Genomic DNA, 11551 nt, shown 5'->3' on the forward strand with positions numbered 1-11551 from the left:
AAATGCTGGCCAACTCTGATAGAAACAGGGGCAATAAACCCCACACATACCATAATTATTTGCCACAAGGATAAAGCCCACAACCATAAAAAAAAACACAAAAAAGAAAAAGCAACTCTCGTATCCACACAAGAACACTAGGAGCAACCAAATTTGCATCCTGAGAAGCCTCTTCATCATTGTCTGCTTCATCTTCCCACTCTCTTGCAACACCCTCGCCATTTGAAATCCCATTGCCTCTTGTGTTCCCGCTCATTGGTTCTAAATTTTTAAACCTTGGTTGTAAATTTGCCTCCTCTGTTCTTGCTCATTGTTCTAAAATTTTAAACCTTGGATGTAAGTTCTACAGATAATAAGCCTCATTATATTTGCCACAAAGATAAAACCCACAACCATAAAAAAACACAAAAAAGAAATAGCAACTCCACACAAAGAACACTAGGAGCAACCAAATTTGCATCTTGAGAAGCCTTCTCATCAATGTTTGCTTCATCTTCCCCATCTCCATTTGAAATTCCACTGCCTCTTGAGTTCCCGCTCATTGGTTCTAAATTTTTAAACCTTGGTTGTCTCTTGTGTTCCCGCTCATCGTTATAAATTTTTAAACCTTGGTTGTAAGCTCTATAAGCAAGAAGCCTCACTATTTCACCAAGGGTCAAGGTAAGCAACTATCCATTGTTGACACAGAGGAGAGCGACCCCTTGAGGTTTGAACTTTGGTTGTTGGTCGTACAGAGAAGAAGCCCCACTATTTCACCAAAAGGTCTCCCCCACTTTTCAAATTTGTTACATTATGTTTCTAAATTAACAATTTTTAGAGTAAACTTTTCTACAATCCATATTAATTTCACAAGAGAAATGATACAATATAAGATTATTAGTTATATTATCAAAATAAGTTTATTTAAAATCATACTAAATTATAATTTGAAAAGAGACATCGATCTAGAATAGATATTGGATAAGATAAGGATACTTTATATCCTTTTGAAATAGACACTTGATTAGAAAAATAATAATTTGAATCATTAAACTTTTCTACAATCCATATTAATTTCACAAGTGAAATGATACAATATAAGATTATTAGTTATATTATCAAAATAAGTTTATTTAAAATCATACTAAATTATAATTTGAAAAGAGACATCCATCTAGAATAGATATTGGATAAGATAAGGATACTTTATATCCTTTTGAAATAGACACTTGATTAGAAAAATAATAATTTGAATCATCATTTGAGTGGCAGCCTGAGCCTTGAGGGATTTTAGTTTTTTTGACAAGACCAAATAAATCCACGTGTTCTACTTTTTTGGCGAGATACCCGCAAATTGTGCTGCGAACACCCACCGCCTTAACAAGATTCAACGAACGTAGACTGCTCAGAAGATCTTCCCGCACATTCACTTTTTCTTCCAAACGTTTTTACCGCTTCTTGCCATTCCGATTTCTTCGCAGCTTACGTCAGCGTCGGGAGAGAGAAGGATTAATAATTTATTATATAATACCCGCCTCCTTCCTTCGTCTCAAACCACTGAAGTAGTGTCTTTAGTAGGCAATAATATCAGCAGTAGGGTTTTGAGAGTGAAAATGGTGAAGGCATGGTTCTACAACGAGTATGGATCTCTGGACGTCCTGCAATTTGGGGAAGTCCCAGATCCAAGTTTAGGGCCTGGCCAGGTTTTGATTAAAATTCGAGCAGCTGCTCTCAATCCTGTGGATTTCAAGATGCGCCAGTATGGCATTTTCCGCACCGCGGATGCCCCCTTTCCTGTATGCTCAACCAAAACCTCCTTTTTTTGGGGTTTCGATTTTTGTTTTGGATTTCATGAACTGAAAGTTGATAAATTTTCACCTTTTTGTTCTGCAGATGGTGCCGGGGTGTGATTTAGCAGGAGTAGTTGCCGATGTGGGCGAAGGCGTGTCGAAATTTAAGAAGGGCGACGAAGTTTACGGTGACATTCAGGATTTCACAGTCGGAAACCCTAGGCAGGTGGGCACTCTGGCAGAGTTCACGGTTGCGGAAGAGCATCTGTTGGCTTTGAAGCCCACCAATTTGTCTTTTGAGGAAGCCGCCAGTTTGCCGCTTGCGCTCTTAACCGCGTTGCAGGCGTTCGACTCAGTTGATTTTCAGAAGGGGCAGAGCGTTTTTATTGTGGGAGGTGCAGGCGGCGTGGGCACTCTGGCGATTCAGCTGGCAAAGCATTTTTTCGAAGCTTCTAGAATTGTTTCGACTTCCAGTGCGGCGAAAGCTGAGTTTGTGAAAAGCCTGGGGGCAGATCTGGTGGTGGATTACACCAAGCAGAGCTACGAGCAAATAGATGAGAAATTTGATTTTGTTTTCGACACCATGGGTACGGTTTCAGTTTAATTTTTTTTTCATTTCTTCAAATTATAATTTTGTTTGGATGAAAATCGGAGAGGGTTTTGAAGAAAGGGTTTTGAATCTTTTTTTGTTTACAGGCGAATCGTTCAAGTCTCATGTGGTTGCAAAGGAGGGGGGTAAAATTGTGGACATTGCATCATTTCCTCCGCACGAGAAAGCTGTGAATTTGCTTGTGAAGCCCCTAGGCAGCGATTTGGAAAGGCTGGCCCAATACATTGAGAGCGGGAAACTGAAACCTATAATCGATCCAAAGAGCCCGTTTGCTTTTTCTGATGTTTTGGAGGCATTCAAACACCAGGAAAGTGCGCGAGCCAGAGGAAAGATTGTGGTTTCCCCCATTGAATGAGTGGTGTAGATTTGTCCTGTCAAGAAAAGACTGACATTAACGTACAACGTGAACGATCTCCTCTTATCGGATAAAGAGATCTTATCTGATTTTGTATTTCCGTTTCACTTTTATCGAAATAGAGGAATAAAAAGAAAGGTGTACATGCTTGCAATCATTACATTAAGACTATTCCGGATAATTGTCAGAGGGTAAAATTATGTATTTAATACTATGCATTGGAACATGTAATAGATGGCTAGTCAGTGGAGGTTTATTTTGCATCATTATTTGAGGAATGATTTGATGCTATATTTGTTATATTTTTTCTTTTTTTATTGTTGAATGATAGAATTATAATTTTGTTAAATTTAAGTGAGTGAAAAATACTTTTGTAAGATAATTTGTTTTATTTAAAAGTACATTTTATATCAAATGTTATTTTCAATTAAGATTAAATATCAATGGTAGAAAGTTACATAAAATTGACATTAATTTGCTATTAAGACACTTGTATTAATTGTTCATTTTATTTACATAAAATTGACATTAATTTGCTATTAAGACACTTGTATTAATTGTTCATTTTATTCTACTTTTTATGACATGTTTATATTGAAAATGTGTGGCCCAATGAATTAAATAGTTTAGTATAAAGTACAATTAAACCACAATTAACAAATATAAATTTATGTCTTTTTCAACTTGGGCAAGGCATAAATTTAAATAAACCTATTTTAGTCATAGTTTAAAGTTATTTTATTTTCACTATCATAAAAAAGAGTTATGGTTTTATTTTTTTATTTTTATTTTTAGTTCGGCAGGATACTAACGCATCCGATAGATGTGATGATTATTTTATGCTATCCAATGAAAATCATTTATTTTTCACCTTTTCACTTTTTAATAAATGTTTTGATTTTACAAAAATTAAATAATTCAAATAAAATTATTTATTCCAATTTTCATTGACACCTGTCGCTAATTTTATTTACAAAAAATAAAATTTAAATTACAAACGATAAAATTCTCGAAATTGAGAAATATTCTGGAAATTGTGAAATTAAAAAAAAAACAGCTTAGAAACAGTACCATCGCTGGTACAAAAAGAAATTTATTCTATTAATTTTTTTTAATTTTAACATTTTACATGTTTTTCTTTTGTTTTTGCATTTAAGATTATATATTTAGTTTTTAAATTTTTATATTATTTATTGAAGTTTTCATATAATCTATAATTAAGTTAGTTTAAGATGTATATATTAAATGAAAATTTATTAGTATTATTATTTAACTTAAAAAAAAATACAAAAGTAAATAATATAAAGTTTTTAATAATTCTATTTTTTTTAAATTATATATTTCAATTTTTTAATAATAGATATAAGTTTATTTTTTCTATTTTTTTCTTATTTATTTAAAAAATTATTAATTTACAAAAAAATGTATTTATTAATTATTTTTGACATTATATTTATAGTTGGAATTTTTTCAACTCTATTGCAAACTCTCACATAATGTAATCCAAAAATTGTGAACTATGAACATAATGAATTGTGGAAATGTGATGTCATTAAATATATATTTATATTTTTTAATAATAGTAAATTTTTAATAAATATGATTTTTTTAATAGTAAATATTAATAAGTTTTTAATAAATATAATTATATTTGACATTATATATTTATAGTTTTTTATATATTTATCTTTAATTACTTTTTATAATTATATTACTTTTCTATAGTTCATGTGATTTTCCATTATATATTGATTTAATTAATTAACATATTTCATATTAATTATATATAATTTTGTATATTTTTAATTTTATAGATTATGTAATTTACAATAATAAATTATGTGCTTGAATTTTTAATTTTTTATCCTTTTATAGTTTAATAATTATTATATTATATCATCTATAATATATAGTTAACTGAATCTAAGATATATATTATATTAAAACTTTAATAATATTATTATTGAACTTTTACAAATAGAGATATATAAGTAAATAATAGTAGGTTTTTAATAAATATAATTATTTTTGATATTATGTATTTAAATTTTTATAATAAATTATATGTTTATTTTTAAATATTGGTACACATATAATCACATTACTAAAAAATTATATAATCAATATATAATTTTTTCAAAAAATAAGAAAACTTAAAAAAAAAAAAATAAACATATAATTTATTATTAAAATTGAAATATATAATTTAATATATATAGAGGTTTATATTATTTACTTGTATATATATTTTAAAAAGTTAATAGTAATACTAATAAAATTTTCATTTAATATATATATATATCTTAAACTAAAAACAGTTTTAATTTTCCTCATTAATTTTCAAATTAAAGTAAATCAAATGCTTTTATCATTCTCATAACATCTAAACAACAACTTAAAATCTATCGGCAGGAACTCGACGTTTTGCGTCTCTTGTTTATAATTGAAATTTATTATAAGATGGATAGCACAAATACATATTAAGGTTTCATTTACTTTGCAATCCTATGTATTATTCATATTGATCATTTTGAGCATCTTTTACATTATACAAATTTTATATTTTCTACTAATAATTAAGCGAGCATCTTATTACACATTATGTATTATCATCATGTGGAAAAAGTGCTTCACATTGACATGATAGAATGTTTGGGTAAAAAAAAGTCCTTAGTTGAATTCTTATTAATGTGTGGTGGTCACTGAATGAATATGATTATCGTAACTTGGTGTATTTCTAGGACAATGTTGGACAATAGGTCTTATTAATGTGTGGTGGTCATTGAATGATTAATGATATCGTAACTTGGTGTATTTCTAGGACAATGTTGGACAATATAAGACTCAATATTGTGTATTGTAGTATGATGTGTGATTGTTGTTGAACTTGAATTAATTATGGCCTAGTAAGTACTAGTGTGTCGGTGCACTTATTTAGATGAATTGTGATTGTTTTGAATGCATGATTATGATTGAATTCTATTTAAATAAAGTTCAAAAGTTAATTTCAATTGATTTTTTGGTGAACTTAGAAAACCTTGTGACAATTATATTGTATTATAATGTATTTAAGGAAGTTGTTTAAAACACAAAGTAATTAATGAAAAAATGAATTGTGATGTGTTACTTTGTGGATGTGATTACCTTATTATGAGTGTATATGTGTTGTGTTGTGAACACTTTGTACATGATTTGTGTAAAACACAAAGTAATGAATGAAAAAATGAATTGTTGTGTTCCTTTGTGGATGTGATTACCTTATTATGAGTGTATATGTGTTGTGTTGTGAAAACATTGTACATGATTTGTGTAAAACACAAAGTAATGAATGAAAAAATGAATTGTGTTGTGTTCCTTTGTGGATGTGACTACCTTATTATGAATGTATATGTGTTGTGTTGTGAACACTTTGTGCATGATTTGTGTATCCATGGGTTTGACATACTATCTATCCATCCTTGAGTTTTATGTGTAAGAGTTGGCATTAAATGCTCTATATTATTAAAGATTTGACTATTAATATAGCCATCCAAGATCTAGAAAAATCAATGAAATAAAATATATACCAACCATGAGAGGATAATTCTATTCTAACAAAGTATGAAAATACACAACTTGTGTATATGAACATGATTTAATAGGATGGCTAGGGGTTAGAATGGGAACTCATTGGTTATATAGGAAAATATGATCTACACAAACAACATAAAGATTATGACATATTTTAATCTTATGACTTGATACATAAAGTGGTAATGCCCAAATTAAGCCTAACTAAACTAGTGGGAATATGACCTAAGAGGTAAATTAGTTAGGTGATATAACTCGTTCACTTCGATAGTGAGGATAGCTACAAATATTGAGGAGTCACGCATGTGTGGTTACTTATATTTATAAACCCTATTAAGAGCCAATTTGAGGATTCTAACATTGATACAAGTGGCTTTAAGTTAAATAAAATACCCTTGTGACCATACCTTTCTTTGTGAGAATACCTACTACTTGTAAGAAAGCTAAAATAGAGAAATAATTTCTTATAATAATCTTGAGAGAAGGGTTATGGATTTTTTCTTCTTCTTTACAACAGTTACATAAGTTAAATAAAATAAATATAAATACCATTCATGCTACAACATCGTGATTTATTTGGGGAAAACCCTTTTGAGAAATAAATCCAAATTAGTTGATCTTGATTTCTTAATTCAACCCAACCTTCAATCCTAGTCAGAATTTTAAGTTACATTGAGATTGGAAATAATTGGAATAATTGGAATACATGCAAAGTTATGGAATACAAGAAACTACTAAAAAACACAAATTTTAACATATCTTGAACTTCATATATTACAAAAGAAATACAAAAGAACTTGAAATATTATTATTCCAAAAAACAAAATTTTAACTATAATCACATACTTTGATTAAAATTATAAATATAATTATATGATAGTTAACAAAAAAACAAAGAAAGCTTAGTGAAGGCAAAGGGTCATTAGAGGGAAAAATACCATTCATCAATGAAATACAAAAGAGCTTGAAGCAATAACAGTCCAAAAAATAATATTTGAACAACATAAATACTTTGATTACAAGGATATGAAATTTTAATTAATATTTTTCCACATCAATGTAAAACTTAACATCTACTCCACCCAATAATCATAATTCTAATAATAATTATGTTTAAAAATTAAATTTTATTTATTATTATAATTATAATTTTAAAAATAAACTAATAATTGTAATTGTATTATCTTATATTAATGAAATATACTTAACAATTTATACAATAAATAAATTTATTAAAACTACAATTGTACTTGGTGCTTGTTAAAATCAAATTAGAACTCTGCTTCTTGCATACTTAGTCGATCATAGCTTTCAGTTTTCGCTCTCTATGTACTTGCACAACTTTCAGTGTTCGTATCTTGAAATCGACAGGATTGAGAGTAGCTGCTCAAACTTTAATCAAAACCTACCCAGGCCCTGCACTTGGACTTGGGATTTCCCCAAATTGGAGGACATCTACAGATCCATACTGGTTGTAGAACCATGCCTTCACCATTTGTACAACTGATATTGATAATTGATATTGATATTGTTGCCCACCCAACGCAGTTTTTCAGTTGATATTGTATCGTATAAAAGGAGGAGGCGGGGGTTATACAATCCTCTTCTCTCCCAACGTTGGCGTAAGCTGTGACGACATCGCAATGAAAGAGGAAAAGGAAAATAAGCAGTCCAGATTCATTGAATCTTCGTAAGCGTAATTTGCCACGATTAGGCCGGTACGCCATCAATTCTGAGGGTTTAAAACAGGCCTGGAATTAAATGGCCAGTTGACACTTCAAATTAATAACGAATCATAAAAAAATGCAATAAGTAAATTTAATACAATATTTTAATTTATAATATTTATTATAAAAATATAAATTAATTTTGAATAGATAAGATATATTTATTTATAATTTAAAAATATTTTAATGTAAGTTTTTTGAATACTTTTTATTTTTCATATGGATTTAAAAATTTAGTAATTTTAATTTAATTTTTTTTTTACTAATATAGAAATGTTGAGAGATATCAATTGAAACTATTTTATTTACCTTAAAATTATTTTATTATATTTACTAAATACAAAGATATTTAAATTATATATTTATTTTTTCTCTAATACAAAATATGAACAAGAAAGCCTCTCCTTATATGATTTGCCCTTAGGCGAGGATGAAGAATCCTTTTGTGATGGAGAGGAAGATTGTGCTCTATCTTGTTGTGTCTTAGGATTAGACTGCTTCTGCTTCTTATTTGGTTGTTTGTCTCATATTTGGTCCAAGATTTTGTCCAAGAATCCATCATACTCCTTACGTGGTTGTTTGTACCATACAGACTGATTACGTGACCCAACCATGTAACCCAACTAGAATATGACATGTGTTAGTACGATCCTTATGGAAAAATTAACGTGGCAGGCTGGCATGGACGATTGTACAGGTGACTGTGTAGTACGACGTGTTGATTGTGCACCCTGTGGATAAATCAAGTGATGACACATGTCTCCAAGGTGGCTCGTTGTATGTCGCATTGGCGCCTCATGGATTAGTGAAATGTCGCCACGTGTAAGTGGCAGTGCAAGGTTATTCAAATGAAACCTAGCCGTGTGGCTTGTGGTGGGGTCGGCCGGGCTCTAAATGCCTACCGGAAAAATGAGGTTGCTGGGAGTGAAATGTCGGCTGACGCTAGAGAGGCGAAGGCAACTGGAGGAAGCGTTGAGACTGATGGTGAGGTGGCATCGGAGGCGAACATGATAGAAACTACTCAGTGGCGGAGACAGTCGGTGACACGATAGAGAAAATGATTTAGGGAGGTGGCCGACAGGAATGCAAGTTGGGATGTAGCTATCGGAACACGGGAAAGCAGAGGTCGAAAAGAACAAATGAGCTAGGCAGGGTAGTGGTATGACCCTGCAACAACGCAGGTGTAGGGTACGCAGAGGGGGGGTGGCCATGGGACCCCCCCAAATAAAATAATAATTTTTCTTTTACAAATAATAAAAAACTACGAAATTTTAAATGTATAAATTATATAGTTTTGCAGAAAAAAAAATAGTTTTTTTTTTGAAAAAACTGCATCATACACTCAAATTGGGCAATTTTTTTTTCCAAAGTCCAAATGCTCTTTTCACCAAATATAGGCAAATTTATACTCGATTTTATACGTCGAAGTCGACATAGGATGCCTCCAAAATGTGCAGCTCCCTAGATCTAAAAAATGAATGTTCCAAAATGTCTCTAAATAGACTACTCAATGAAGCCCTAATGGACATGATACCATGTATGAATTTGTTGAAAATAGCCAAGATGAAGAGCACATTGAATAGCACAAAAGAGAGGCAAATAGGTTTGATAAGAATAAATTGTATTCTAATGTAAAATACTAATCAATTGGATCATCAAAATTACATACAATGTAGATGAGTTTTCTTATAAAGGCAAGGCCATATGGATATGTAAGCACACAATCATTATATGTAGCTCAATGAGAAATGAGGGTAGGTAGGAGAAATAATAAAATATTCCACAAGAGGTGGATCACACATTGAAGATGGAATGTAAAAACAAGATAAGATCACAAAAGGTGAATTTATTTTACATACATCATCCCTATGTGCACAATTCCCTAAGTCTCTTATATCCAAAATACTATGAAATGCATTATTCTAAGTCAACTTAAGTAAAGTGTAATTATGACATTATTTGCACCAACACTTATTATGGTTTAGGAGTTAATTTTATGATATTCATCATATTGGAGGTTATATTTTTTTTAATCTACAGTTACTATATTTGCATCTTTGAGAAAAAAATTTCAAATTTCTTATTACTTTTAGGTGCATCTAGGTTTTTCTGATTGGTGGATTTTATTGAGATAAGAAATTATTTAAATACAAAATGAATTTCTTAGCTTGAAATATGCAGGAATATATATAAAACTTGTGAAGAAAATAATCTTTCAAATTTTGATTCAAAGCGATATAATTCAAAAAACCCTTTTTTAATGTAATTAAATACACTCAAATGGAATGCCATAAAATTATTTCCATATCCAAGATATTTGTCATGTTTAAAAAATGCTAGATGAAATTTTTTAAGGAAAAGAAAAAAGTTGGAGATTGAGCAACTAGATCAATTAACGTACTTTAATATTATAATTTAAAAAAATGTAAATTAAGTTTATTTTTACTACAAGTTCATATTTTTATATATAATATTACACTTTGTGTCAGATGTAAAGTCAAGTTGTCGATTATTATAGTTTTAAATAGATCTTTTAGAAATCAAATTGATTTAAAATATCGTATTGTATGTTCAATTAGTTAGTTCTATAATTAAGACATTTAATAGATGTGATGGTGGCTTAGCCTCTCTTATATCACTCTATCCCTCTCCTAAATTTACTCCTACCCATAAGGACATTTTGGTGCAAGAGAATGATAACAGTAGCACCTATCTCAATGCTCTCCCTTTTAGAGATGAAGAATTGATGAATCATGCTTGACACACTCTCAAAATTTGTCCTACTTATGAAGATATTTTAGCACAAAATGATGATATTATAAGATCAAAATAATTGAGATTGATGACCCAAAAAACATAACTAATATAATGTTTAATAATTTGTTTAAATATTGATTGCAAGACAAGCACCTACCTTAAAGATATCCCAAAGTATTGTACTATTGTAATGATTATTAACATATACAAATTTCAACTGGATGGAGCATCAAAACTCTCTTTGAGTTTTTTTTGGAAGCCTTGTGTTTAGATTTGTAGATAAGATCTAATGTACATAGTATAACACAATCTTAGTTACTTTAATTTTGTTCGAATAAATTAACAAAACCTTAAATCCATTTTTTGCACATCCAAATGTATAATCTCTTATGTAATGATCCATTTTTTGTACATCCGAATGTATAATCTCTAATGCAATGATGATTTGCAACTTATATAACGGTAGAAGACAAACACCCACCTTAAAAATATTGCAATGTATAGTCTTAATATACTCATGGATCCCAATGTATTTTTATTATTGTTATCATAGACAAATTTCAATTAGATAGAAGTCATGTCAAGATTTATAGATAAAATATATTTGTTTGAAGTTTGACATTTGTCTAATAATGTGATTTAATTTGATTGATTTTCAGAATATTATTTAAATGATTAATTATTAAGTATTAAAGTAATATATGTGATTAATAATACAACAAAATTTTAATAATATGGTGAATGCAATTTTTTCTCTTCTTAA

The 11551-nt window shown here is 29.7% G+C and overlaps 1 protein-coding gene across 1 annotated transcript; it reads left to right on the forward strand.

The window, feature by feature from the left end:
- Positions 1-1520: 1520 nt before the first annotated feature.
- LOC131073951 (2-methylene-furan-3-one reductase) lies at positions 1521-2894 on the forward strand. The gene is made up of 3 exons (XM_058010480.2): positions 1521-1775; positions 1873-2356; positions 2466-2894. The coding sequence occupies exons 1-3, from the start codon at positions 1593-1595 to the stop codon at positions 2732-2734; spliced, it is 936 nt and encodes a 311-aa protein (XP_057866463.1). The 5' UTR covers positions 1521-1592; the 3' UTR covers positions 2735-2894.
- Positions 2895-11551: the final 8657 nt, after the last annotated feature.

Source organism: Cryptomeria japonica, chromosome 9 (genome assembly GCF_030272615.1).
Source record: "Cryptomeria japonica chromosome 9, Sugi_1.0, whole genome shotgun sequence".
NCBI classification, from domain to species: domain Eukaryota; kingdom Viridiplantae; phylum Streptophyta; class Pinopsida; order Cupressales; family Cupressaceae; genus Cryptomeria; species Cryptomeria japonica.